Source organism: Podospora pseudopauciseta, chromosome 1 (assembly GCF_035222475.1).
Source record: "Podospora pseudopauciseta strain CBS 411.78 chromosome 1, whole genome shotgun sequence".
Taxonomy (NCBI): domain Eukaryota; kingdom Fungi; phylum Ascomycota; class Sordariomycetes; order Sordariales; family Podosporaceae; genus Podospora; species Podospora pseudopauciseta.
In genome coordinates this window covers 7,713,155-7,725,822 of record NC_085892.1, presented here as the reverse complement: position 1 = coordinate 7,725,822, position 12,668 = coordinate 7,713,155, and the positions used below count along the sequence as shown (strand labels likewise).

At 55.6% G+C, this 12,668-nt stretch overlaps 2 protein-coding genes across 2 annotated transcripts; both read right to left on the bottom strand.

Annotated features, from left to right (window-relative positions):
- Window positions 1-55: 55 nt before the first annotated feature.
- Window positions 56-5,554, bottom strand: QC763_121110 (uncharacterized protein; the record flags this gene model as incomplete). Its single annotated transcript, XM_062908700.1, has 1 exon — window positions 56-5,554. One exon carries the CDS (start codon window positions 5,552-5,554, stop codon window positions 56-58), a length of 5,499 nt encoding a protein of 1,832 aa, XP_062771821.1.
- A 3,223-nt stretch (window positions 5,555-8,777) lies between these two features.
- Window positions 8,778-12,410, bottom strand: QC763_121100 (uncharacterized protein; the record flags this gene model as incomplete). The annotated part of the gene is given in 3 exon segments (XM_062908699.1): window positions 8,778-11,005; window positions 11,021-11,865; window positions 11,967-12,410. The coding sequence occupies 3 exon segments, from the start codon at window positions 12,011-12,013 to the stop codon at window positions 8,778-8,780; spliced, it is 3,120 nt and encodes a 1,039-aa protein (XP_062771820.1). The 5' UTR covers window positions 12,014-12,410.
- Window positions 12,411-12,668: the final 258 nt, after the last annotated feature.

Here is a 12,668-nt window from a genome sequence, read left to right as displayed (position 1 = left end):
CATCACATCACTCACTCACTCACTCACTCACCCACTCACTCACCCACTCACTCACTCACTCCCACTCCTGGAACTCCCCATAAGGATTCCACTCCTGCCCCGGATAACTCGTCGCGCTCATCTGCACCTTCTCATCCTGCTTCTTCTTCCCAGCATTCATCATCTCATCATCAAACACCGGAATCTTCTCCTCCATCACCATCCTCTCCTGCGCGATCCTCTCCTCCTCGGCCTTCTTCTTTGCCCGTTCAAAAATAGCAATGTTTTCTCTTGCGACCGCCCCGGTTTGTGTTGTCTTGTTGCTTGGTGAAGCAGGCTTGAGTGTCGCGACAGTAGCAGAGGCGATGATGGGCGATTCAACATCGGACAGGTCGTCATCGGAGTCGTGATCGACGGCCGGGGGAGAGCTGGAACGGGGCCGTGGTTCAGCCGGGGGCTTGAGCTCGAGTTTGGGACGAGTGGTGTCGTGGGATGGGCCGGCAGACTTGGTTTCGGTGGGCTCGGAGATGATTATGGTGTTTTCGGCCTCCATAGGGGAAGAGCGAGTCTGGACAGGCGACTGGCGTTGCTGTTCCTCTTGTTGTTGCGGTGTCTGTGGCTGAGGTGGAGGTGAGGCTCGCTGCTGCTGTTGCTGCTGAGACTCAGGTTGTTGTTTCGGCTGCTCTTGGGGAGCAAACTGCGAGTTGCGCGGCGTAGCATCGTAAATATTGTCATCTGGCACACGACTCGGTGACTGCAGGTGCTGAACCGGAGCAGAAGGGCCTGGTATGATTGGTTCTGGGCTGACGGTTCTCGAATCCTGAGGCGGACTGACAGTTCTTGACCCCTGAGAAACGATGCTGGCGCCTGCAATATGGATCGGAACAACCGTGCTTGGTGCCTGTCGATCCGGGCTCCTTGGCGGTAGGAACTGGCTGCCATTAGGAGGGGAGGGCGACTGCTTAGACTGCATGTACCGCTGCTGCGAGGGGAGAGAAGCAAGTCCGTTGCCGGCGGAGAACTGGCGCTGGTGAGTGGCGCTGCCGTTTTGCGGCGGGCTGACATTCCGCTTGAGGGGACTTGGCTGCGCAGAGGGCAAAGTGTCACTGTCCCGGCTGTCGAAACGAGCTGGTTCTGGCCGAGGTTGCACTTGTCTCTCAGGAGGCGAGATGTTAGGCGACGGTGCCTGAGGCGCAGCTGTCCGCACAGAGGATTGAGGTGACACCTCTATTTGGCGGGGAACAGCGGTCAAAGTACTTGCCGGGTGTGACTGCGCTGGTTGCTGCACTGGAGGAGGTGGCTGAGCTGGCTGAGCAGTTTGTGGGGGCTGAGTCTGCTGCGTGGGTTGGGCCTCCGGAGAAGGAACCCGCTCACGCAGAGACGGTTGACTGTTGAATACTGGAGGCTGCTGTAGAGCAGGGGCAGCACTGGCAGGTGGGGGTGCTGGAGGTTGAACCGGAACCGGTGAAGGTGCTTGGACATGAACGTGACCCTGAGACGCGGGAGAAGGATCACGAGCGTTGACGGGAACCGAAGAATTCGAGGGCTGGGGTGAAGCACCTTGAGCTCCATTGACCTGCTGAGAATTCACTTGACCAGGGACGGCTCCAGGCGGGATTTGAGTTGGCATCCCTCCTGGCTGTACCCATTGCTGGGGATAGCCCGCTGGAATCATCTGCCCTTGAGGCATACCATACAACCCGACAGGTGTAGGGCCAACATAGAACCCAACAGGCCCAGGAGCAACACGTCCCTCGCCATGAACATACCCATACGAGGCAGGAATAGGGACCCTCTCGTACTTTGGCTCGGTGGGAGGCGGACCAGGGCGAGGAGCTTGCTGCTGGGATGGCGGCGATGGTTGGATTGTTGGCGCAGTCCCTTGCTGTCTCTGGAACTGAGGCTGATTTTGGTATGGATGCTGACCAGCAGGACCAGTTTGCTGGGGCCTTTGTTCCTGAGTGGACGCACCAGCTGGAGGCTGTTGTTGTGGCTGCGGCTGGGCTTGAACTCCCACCTGATGAGGCGCGAAAGGCTGGGATTTCTGGCCTTGAGAAGATTGCCCGGCCAAGAACGGTTGGCCACCCATGGGCGGCAGAGCGTTGGGTGAATGAATCTCCATCTGCTTCGTCCCCTTTTTGAAAGCACCAAGGAACCCCGAGAGATTGCCACCCTTCTCCTTCTCGCCCTTTTCTGGCTTCGGTGCCGACGGCCCGGTTGCCTTGCTGCCCTTGAAGAGTTTCGAAATTGTGCTTTGTTCCTTTTCCTTCTGGTGAAACTGAGGAATCATAGGGTTGCCATTCGGACGAGGACCCGGACCGAACGGTGCGCGGTTGGGCTGAGGACCACTTTGGGCCGATCCCCAAGTGGGCTGAGTGCTAATCCCTTGGAGAGGTGCCTGACCTTGTTGAACTTGAGAGGACTGAAGGCTAGACTGGTAAGAGTGTCCGCTCGGGGGGCGAGGCCCAGCTCCTGGTCCTTGACTCAGTCCCTGAGGATGCATGTGGATAGAGGGCGTCTCAACGGTTGGCGAAACAGCAGAGATCGACTGTCTTGACGGGGCTCTGCTATCTTGATCCGGCAGCTGAACTCCGGCAGAAGGGTGGAACTGGGATGGTCCAGCATCTCGCGTTTCTTGCTGGAAGCTAGGTCCCGACACCCCGAACTGTGTCGGGCCCTGTCCTTGATAACCGGCAGGAGGACTTCCGGGAGGAGCAGATTGATCGTTATTCAACCCCTCCGAGGCGTTCAGAGGCTTGCGCGTGGGGTTTTGGGTTGGACTGAACCGAGAGCCCTGTCCGTAGCTCTGAGCTGGAGGCTGGCGAACTGCAACAGCTTGCTGAACAGTGAAGCTAGCAGGCGAATCGTTCAGATGCCGTCCTTGCTCAACGGCAGCCTGAGAAACAGGTTGCGATTTGCTCGAGACGGGAGACTCAAAGGCGGAGCCAGCAGGGGTTGGGTCGAGCAATTTGGTTGGCTGGTGTAACTGAGCATTCTGCAAGTAAGGCGTGGTTTCTTGCTCTTGTTGGCGGCTGACGGTAGATAGATTCTCTGCCTGACCATGCTGAAACGACAGCTGACTCTGGCTTTGTTGAGGAAGCGGCGGCGGTCGATGTGCGATAAACTCATCATCTAGCTGACCGTTATCAGAGGGCTGAGAGACAGGTAGCGTTTGGCCTGGCGATCCCGGACCTCCTCTCCCGAATTGCGACTGGAATAGTTGCTGGTTAGCCGCAGTGGAAGGGCGTCCATCTGGACCCAATGCTGGGCTCATGCCATATTGCTGTTGTCCTCCCCGCCCCGGCGAAAAGGGAATTGGTTGCCCCGGGGGGATTGGCAGCGAGACAGCAGGAGGACCATCCTTGGGCTTGGAGTCAGCTCGGTTGCGTAGGAATCCAAACATGCCACCATTGGGCTTCCGGGTCTGGTCGTATTGCGCAAAGCTGCCCTGCTGTTGTTGCTGGGCTTGTTGCTGTGGTTGCCCCTGTTGCTGTTGTGGTGACTGCTGATTCTGGGCGCCCGGAGGTGGCAGCGCATGACCTGGCTGCCGTAAACCGGTGACAGTTCGCTCAGGTCCAGAGTACAGATTGAAAGAACCGGGCTGCGGGCCAGCTCCCGCCGGAGGGGTGGGACCCTGAGGGTGCTGACCTTGTCCTTGGGCCTGTCCCTGAGTCTGACCCGGTGACTGTCCCTGGAACTGCCCCTGAACCGGCCCCTGAGGTGTCCTTGGAACCTCCCCTTGAGGGATGCCTGGCAATGGACCGGGAGGTGGCCCCTGGAGGAACGACGCCGGAGGTGGCCCCTGGTTCATGCCCTGAAACTGGGCCTGTGCCTGAGGGGGTGATGTCTTGATAGTGAATGACGGCGAATGCTTATGGCCCTCTGATCGATGGAAGACATTCTTAAGAGCAGAGAAGCGCTTCTTCGGCGGTCCACCGATGCTTCCAGCTGGCTGGTTTTCCGTGGCATTGGTCGACGTGGAAGTTCTCGACATGTCAGGCCTCATCGAGTTCGGCTGCTGAGGTCCGGATGGTTGTGTGGCACCGATGCCGAAGAAAGTAGTCAGCTTCCGGCCCGGTGGCGCAAACTGCGATGGCGGAGGCGGGACACGTTCACCCATGGGCGTGCCCGGGCCATGCGCAATCATACTATCGTTGTCGGCCGCCCTTCCCCCAAATGGACCGATTGGGTTTGGTAAGTCGCCCTCGTCATCGCTTGAGTCAGAGACGACGTCGTTGCCAACCCCCTGATATCGCGGAGTCCCGTCACCATCCCGGCGCTCGACTGGACCGCCCGTGGCTAATCTGTCTCTGAGTCCTGAGTACACGCCCGAGTTGCGCTTGATACGCCCATCTTCAGTAACCGTGATCCCAGGAGCGCCGGAGCCTGGCGATGATACATTATTCTTTTGCTGCTGGTTCTCCTGGTCGGATTCCTGCGGGATGACAGGGCTTTGTTGAATAGTCGGGAGAGCAGGAAGAGGTTGCGTTGGGTGAGCTCTTTGGCTTGGTAACCCGTTGTAGTGCTGCTGATCCCTAAAAGCCGGATGTGTTTGCTGAGATGGCTGGGAAGCCTGTGGTTTTGGTCTTTGCGAGGAGTGCCCTCCAGAAACAGGGCCGCCGGTCTCCTTGTCAAATCCGTAGTATGATTGCTGCTGTTGCTGCGGGGGTGATGGCTGCTGATGAGGCTGCTGCTGCTGCTGGTGCTGTGCTTGCTGCTGTTGCTGCTGGTGCTGTGATGAGGCATTGCTTGGTGAGGAACGATGGCGGCTCGAGGGATGTAGAGGCTCTGCTAGATGTGACTCCTGCGGTACCCAACTCTGAGGTTGAAACCTCTGGGAAAGGTTGACCGGTAGCATATGAGGAAGCATCGGTCCCTGTCGACCGGAACCATCTGTATATTGCTGTGGGCCCTGCGGGGGCACTCCGTTCACTCCGTGTGGAGAACTGACGGCAGCTCCCGCTAACCCGCGGGACAGGCCCGGGGATGGTCCTTGTTGACCTTGACCTTGTAGCTGCCATGTTTGTTGCCCTTGAGTAGGGGCCTGGGTTTGCGGACCAGGCGCACCTTGGGTTGGCCGGTAAACAGACTGAACAATCGATTGCTGTTGTGGATGTTGCTGTCCCTGATGACTGGTGTTGGGGTTTTGTTGCGCCGTGCCGGAGTGCTGTTGATGTTGCTGTCCATACTGTTGGAGCTGCTGCTGCTGCTGCTGCTGATGACCGTTACTATTACCCGGACTGTTGTTGTTGTTGTTGTTGTTGTTGTTGTTGTCACCAGAGAATCTTTCAGCGTTCAAGCCAAGCGATGAGCCACGGCGAATGGGCGGTAGACCAACAAAAGACGGAGGCCGCTCTATCCCATTTTGGCCCGAATGCTGCTGATGCTGCTGATGCTGCTGCTGCTGCTGCTGTTGTTGTGGTTGTTGTAGGTATTGTTGATGCTGTTGGTGATGATGTTGGAGCTGCTGATGTTGAAGCTGTTGATGTTGATGTTGCTGCTGGGCGCTGAGATACCCCTGCTGGAAGTTTCCCGGAGGAGGTAGTGGCTTGTAAGCCGGATTGTAGGATGCCATTGTAAGTTCGTGATAGCGTAAAGCGAGTACTGGTGACGTCGACGACGTGTCGCGAAAGTAACGGTGGGAAAGCCAGCGCGGACGCAAGTGGGAGCTCAGATTTAGTTGTGCGTGGTTTGTGAACCGACTGTACGACCAGGTTGCAAGTGACTGCCGTCCTCCTTGTGTTGCTTCAAACTAATTCCCGATCTTGTCGCTAGGTCGCCGGCGCGGCGACTGCGAGTGGTATTGTCCACTGACTTTCTTTGGTTCGTATCTCTCACCAATTGCTGGTCTATTGCAGGTTGAGCCCAAGCGCCGCTTGTGCCGGTGTTGCGCAGCGCCGAGGGCAGCGCCGAGGACACCACCGGTTTTCTGGGAATGTCTGTGTTGGAGGAGGGCGTTCGGTCGAGCTCCGATTGCAAGACCCGACAATCCGGTACAGTTCGATCACCTAGGTAGGGCCTCCGTTGTGTCGGAGGACGGATTGTGTTGAACTGCCGCCCGACCGGAGGTGACTCGGGCACCGTATATATAACGTCGCCGCCGTCAGCGTTGGAGCTGAGACGAAGAGGGGAAAAGCAAAAGCTCAAGCTCAAGCTTGTCGATCGTCCCATGTGGAGGTGGGGGCTGGTCGCATCAGGGTCCAGGACGCCCACGTTTGTTCGCGATAGCTGGGACCGAGCCGTTGTCGTTCCCACGGTTGAGCTTGAAACAATGACGACGGTAGCAAAAGAGTGCAAAAGAAAAAGAAACACGATGCAGAGTAAGACGCGACAGCAGTTTCCTGGTTTTGAGAGGTCGAAATTGCTGGCAGAAGAGGACCCTTGTCTTGAATGCGAGGTTCAGCCCCCGCAGACAGGGGGTCAGCTTCTTCAAGGCCCGGGTTTGTTGCTGCTGATGGGCTGAGATGGCAGCCTGATGCCCTGTGGACCGGTGATGGGGACTTACAGTGCAGTTTCTGTTACTACCGGTCTGCTTTACACTGGCTCGTGTTCTTCTATCACCACGCTTCCCCTTTTGTTTATTGCCGTTTGATGCTGAGATCATGCTGCCTCGCTGGGCTGAGAGCCGTAGAGTAAGCATTTCGCAACCATGCTATTTTTGCGTGGGAAACAACGGGCTCTGGGACACGATGAGTGGGTGCCCACAGATCCTTGCTAGAGTTACTGCGAACGTGGAGAATGGCTGGCACTATCAGTTCTCCAGGCGGGCTGTGCCGTAGGGTAGCATGTGCTGAGTATGCTGCCTCTTGGCTCCTGGTGATCATCCTCACCTTGAGAGTCTTGTGGTGCAATGCCCGGCTTTTGTGTTGCGTTGGAAGCCAGAGAAGCCGTGGAACAGAAGAGATATTTTGGTACGCTGGTTGCGTCTTTGGACCTCTCAGCAGCAGCCGGCTGGGCATTGGGAACACTGCAGGGCAGATCGGATTCGACTCCGAGGAGGTGTTGTGGGTTTGGCCATGGAGAGGAAATCGATACTTGTGTAGCAAGATCCTTCAATTTGTTTCATCGCCTTTTTGCGGCCCCAGCCTTGTCCCAACTTCCTTTCTTTGCTGTGATCAGCAGTGCCCCAAACAAGACTCCCGAAATCGCGGTGGATGATGTGATGAGAGAAGCTAAACTACGGCGCGTGGCAGCGAGAAGCAGCATAAGAAAAGGGCAGTGTGTGTGTATAGTCCTTCCGTGGTAGGTACCGACCTACCTACCCACCTTGGTCACTGTAAACTGTAGCACATGAAATTCGGCATCATTGTTCTTTCAAGTGTTGAATCACTCGCGTGTAGAGTCTTTACCGCCCCCCATACAAGTGGTCTTTGAACTCCATCTCTTTGATCAATAATGCTACTGCGGTAGTGGTTGTCAGTCAAGCACAGAACTGATGATTGCTTCAGGCATATCCGTATTGAATTCCACTGCTCTTCCTGAAAAGGGGCCCGCCCTCTATTCTCATGTCATGCTGCTTACCAAAACCTCCTCATCCATATCCTAATCTAACAGTCCCCCTGAGGTTCAAAACCTACGCTCCAATACTTCGATTTCGTCCTCCTCTTCGATCGATTTCCATCATCAAGAGTATGTTAGAATCTTCTATCAGCTGCTTGCAAGCCCAAGCCTCTCCCAACTCCACAACAGCACTCCCTTCTTATCCTCTGACAGTGAACTCGCCACACCACATTTCTCGTCAATCATCAACTCCAGCTTCCTAACAGCTTCCCAAAGAGACTTGAACAAAAGAATTGTACCGCCCAGCCAATCGATGTTTCCCCCCCAGGGGAATGATTTCTTTTTTTTATAAAAAAAAAAAAAAAAAACGGTATCAAGCACAGGTAGAACCGGCCCCAAAAAAACACCCATCCTCTGCACCGGTTTCCGCAGAATCTCTACCAACAACTGCTCAAACGACACGCGGGAATGTCCCCGGAACTAGCCGTCGTGACATCCCAGTGCCGTAGTTGATGGAGGGAGTGAGGAATCCCGATGCTGCCCCTGCCGAGCTTGTAAATGATCCATGCCCGTAGTTGATCATGGGTGTCGACCTTGAGTTGGTGACTGCTTGTCCATGGTAGGTAGGTTGATGTTGGCTAGATGTGCCTGATGATGACTTATGGTGTCTAGATCCCATCGTGTGCAGTAGAAGCAAAAAGACCAACGTGCGCGAAGTGTATCTAAAGTGCCGAGGACTGATACTGCAGGAACAGGAATACATATGAGGGAACTAATGTAGAAGGGTGGACAAGCCACTTGCTTCATGCAATGGAACGAGACTTTATATAGACTCCGAGGCTGCACAAAGGGTAGAATCACCTGGCGGCTACGCAGGGTCAAGAACTGATCGTGTTGCTCTCAGTGTGGCAAAACGCCGTTGACCGGTGATGATAACTGTGTTTCGGTTGCTGCAGAATGACATTTGGAGGTATTGGTCTGATGTGTGAAAGACAGGTCATGCTCTTTCAAGAGGTTCCATGGGCGATGATAGTTTTTATCTGTTCAACAGTCTGTGTGTAATTCCCGTGATCTTCAACGTTTGTATGCCATACCCTGATGCCACCTCCCTATATGAAAAAGAAAACCCTCCTCCTAACCAAAACAAACCACCTACCCACCTGCCCAAACCTGACTTCACGTGGCTGATGCCTGTGCCTGGAAAAAGATAATGTAGTTTCCAACCGTATTAACACAATATACAATCCAACCCCAGCTGGGCAAGTTCGTGACCCAAAAAAAGAGAAAGAAGACACATATCATGAACTTGAAAACACCTTGTCACCCGTTTCCCGGAGCTTGTTTCTGCCCTTGCTGAACAATCCCTTTCCAGCTTTCCCTGCTGCCATCAAGAGCACCTTGCTCTTCTGTACCTGTGCACTATGTTGCAGATGTGAAAATCCACTTGCGCCGTGTTGATGTGGTGGTGGCATAGGAATGTTCGCCGGGAGGCCATGAGCGCCGTTGCCACCAAACTGTTGAGATGGGGCTCCGGTCGGTGACAACCCTTGCTGCGATCCAAAGCCTGCCACAAATGCGTTTGTATGCTCGGGGTGCCGCGATGTCATTATCGTGAGCCACTCATCAAGCCCGGTATCGATTGCGGCGAACTGGGCTCTGGAATCGTTAAAGGTTCGAATCCTGTCAAGCGACATTGGCATCTCCAGAACCTGCCGGAATGGAAGGATGTTGATGGATCCTTTTCTCGGCGCCACGGCCCAAGAAGCAAGTTGTTGTTGTTGTTGTTGTTGTTGTTCTTGTGGTGCAATATTTTCAGGGGTTGGCGATGTACGCTCTTCACCCGTTGGCGGCTCAACAGCAATCTTTTCATCTGCGTATGCTAGGCTTTTGCCATTAGGTCTGTCTGAAAGGACTGAGATAGGAGATGGTGGTTCAATGGGTGTCGCGTTGGCTGATCTAGGGGCAAGGGTACTGCTTGCTTGCGAGACGGTGTCCGCAAGAGGCACAGCGTCGGCTTTCAAGCCAGGAGCAGGACTTGATCGAGCGGCATCCAGCTCGGCAGGTAGTGTTGTGATGGTCGGAAGTGCCAGAGACTTCGGCTCAGCGGCCGGTTCTTTTACCGCAGGCTGAATACTCACAGGCGCCGGATCGCTAAATCCAGCCTCCCATGAGAATCGCTTACGTGTATCTTCCATCACGGGTGTGTTGCCAACTCCGCCCTCCGACGCTGCGGGTTTCGCGGGGCTAGTTGGTGAGCTTGCGGAAAGGGCGACAGCTTTCACATCCAGCGACGGAGCTGTCTCTTCTCGGGGGGGTTCCGCGACAGAAACGCTAGGGGCATCGGAGGGTCTCCCTACTTCCGGCTGCTGACCAGTTGCGGCAGCGGCAAGCAACCCGGCTTCTACCTTTTCTTCGCTCGCAGTCCAGTAGTCATCATAAACATCACCCAGATAGCTGCTTTCCCGAACAGGGGACCGCGCGGCTGCTTGATAAGCGTCTGTGGTGTCTGCGTGAATATTTCCGAATCCTTCTGTTGACTGGACAGGACTGAGTGACTTCATAATCTCTTCGCTCAGAACATCGTTCTCCTTCAAAGGCGAGCTTGTGTCTGCCTCCAGCGTGGACCCAGTCCCGTAGGATGGCGGAGATAAGACAGGATGTACATCAGTGGTGATCTCTGGCGGGTCGCGACGTGGATTCAGTGGCGCCGTGGGCGTGATTTCCGAGATTTCCGTTGTCGTAGTGGTTGGTTCGGGAGCCGCAAGAGCGTCGCTCTCCACCTTCTCGGTCGTTTCGTAGCTCACCTTTGATTCGGGGCCGGGAACCATCGCAGATGTTGTGCCGAGCGAAGGGCTTGTGGTTCTGAGTGGTGGCAGCGCGCGAGGAGAGGCGGGGCGTGGAAGAGGTGCTTTTTGTGTTTCAAGCAGCCCGCTTTCTTTGACAGGACTTGCCCCGCCGTGGCTAGGTGCGTGGGAGCTATCCATACTGAAAGCAGCGTGTTCGGCTGGCGTGCCCGAGTTTGCGTCTCCGCCAGCCCTCTCAACTGCTGCTGGGACGGGCTCAATCTGAAAAGGCAGCAAAGCTTCACCTGGCGTCGCTGGGGTTTCGGAAACCCAGCCACCCGGTAACGACGGTCTGAGAATCCCTTTTTCGTTGGACTGTTTGTTTGCTGCGGGTTCCCGCGGCAGATCTGCGGCTGGCTGCTGTTGGGCAGGAGTGTTCGAACTCGGCGGCGCACCAGAGTCCTGTTGAACCGCAATGGCGGAACTGGAAGTTTCGGCCCCGTGCTTCATGGCAGCCGGGCTGACCGGATGGTTTGAATCGTGGGTCAACGGTGTCTCCCCGGCTGTGGTTTCGGGTGCGGTCGACGCCAAATTGATACCCTGAGTTGCTGGTGTGCTGGGTGATTGCTGCGGCTGATGTTGACGAAGTGTAGGGGCTGGCGACTGTGTCCGTGAAGGATCATTTGAGACCTGCGCGGTGCCAGTAGTAGTGCTTGTTGTTGGGACACCAACGGCTGGGACACCAACGGCTGGGACACCAACGGCCGGGACAGAAGGTTGCCGGTTTGAGCTGTCGAGAAAGCTTGATGGGGAGAATAGGTCTTCGCCGAAGCCCGACATGCGGGTCACGAGCGGTAGCTGGGGGCTTGTTGAATATCGCCGGAGTTGCTTGCCTACATCAACCTTGGAATCTTCAACATGCGCCGGAGGTTGAGCCTCTGAGGTTGTATAATGAGGAGTGTAACTCGCAGGTTCATTGCTGGGCTCGTCGGATCCGTAGCTGTCAAGAAGCCCTTCAAGCCCATATTCGCTCCTTCTCTCGGGAACCGTAGCCAAACCAGGTCTCGAATCTCGATTCACACCAGTTCTTTCCTCATCTTCCCTGCTTCCCGCTTCTGCTCCTGCGGCATGTTGTGGCCGGTCGACAACAGGTGGCCCCGTAACACTGCTCAAAGCTGGCCTCGGAGACTCTAACGAACGCTTTCTTTCTTCCTCCAACTTGCGATAGATATCGGCCGGTCGGACGAACGGGGATCTGGACGGCGAAGCCAGCGAGCTCGGGCTTGTGGGCGATGTTGCGGCATCTAAGCTGCTCTTCCGTGGCTGCTGGTGAGATTGTGATGGAAGCGTAGCGAGCGACCCTGTGCTCTCCGGCATGGTTACAGCGCGCTGAAATTGCTGTGGTTCCGTCGGGGAGCGCGGTCCCATCGGTTTCGACTGCGGCGGTGGGTTCGGCTCAGGTTCGTCGTCTTCGTACTCGTCGCCCCAGTCATCACCATCATAGTTCTGAGGTTTGAAGTTTGCCCACTTTCTCGTCTTTTGTCTGCTAACGTTGACCTTGTACATGTCGTTTGCTTGCGCCGGAGACCCTACAGCAGGTGACCTGGAGAAGAGGGGGTGTTAGTTCAGCAGTATCATCGACGCACTGCTGTGCGCACCGAGGTTGGGCAACGGGAACGCAGCGGGGTGGCACAATCTGCTTACATGGACCGGTTTGTAGGAAATACATTCCCATAGGAGCCGTCGTCCATTGTGCCGTCCAGTTTGTTTTTCAGCAGCTTCGAGCCTGCAGACGCAGTAACAGCTCCTCCAATGGCGCAAATTCAGAGGCTTTTCGGAAGGGGAGCTTGGAAGTAGGAGAGCGCCCCAATAATGCAAGTTGGGTCTGTCGGCCAGAATGCGGCAAAACAGAGCCCGCGGGCGTAGCACGGGTTTCGTCCAGTGGCTCAAACCGGATCAGTTGTCGGCTCAAGTTGGTCGCGAGGAGTTGTTTGAGAACCAAAGCTTGAGGGACAGGTTCACGAAGCACGGCTGGTCGGGCGAACGTGGACAGTTATGAAGGAGAGAAGATGGGCAGATGTCATTCGGGGTTTCCCAGCGGTCCACCCGATCATGAACGAATTCCACTATGGATCTGCTGGGGTTCACGATTTGGGAACAAGGATCAGAGGCGCGCGGATTCGGGGTGGATTTGACTTTGTGGGGTCCGGCCAAGTCTTGCTGATGGCCAAAAAAAAGAAAGGCATTCATTGTCTGGTCGAAGACAATCGGATTAATTGTGCACATGCATCTTGAAATTGTTTGAGATTGAGGACATCCAAGACACGAGGCCAGTTTGCTGAAGAATGACGCTTTGGAAGGCGGGTTAATCCCTGTGGTTGAGCTTCCACCAAGTTCTCATCAAGG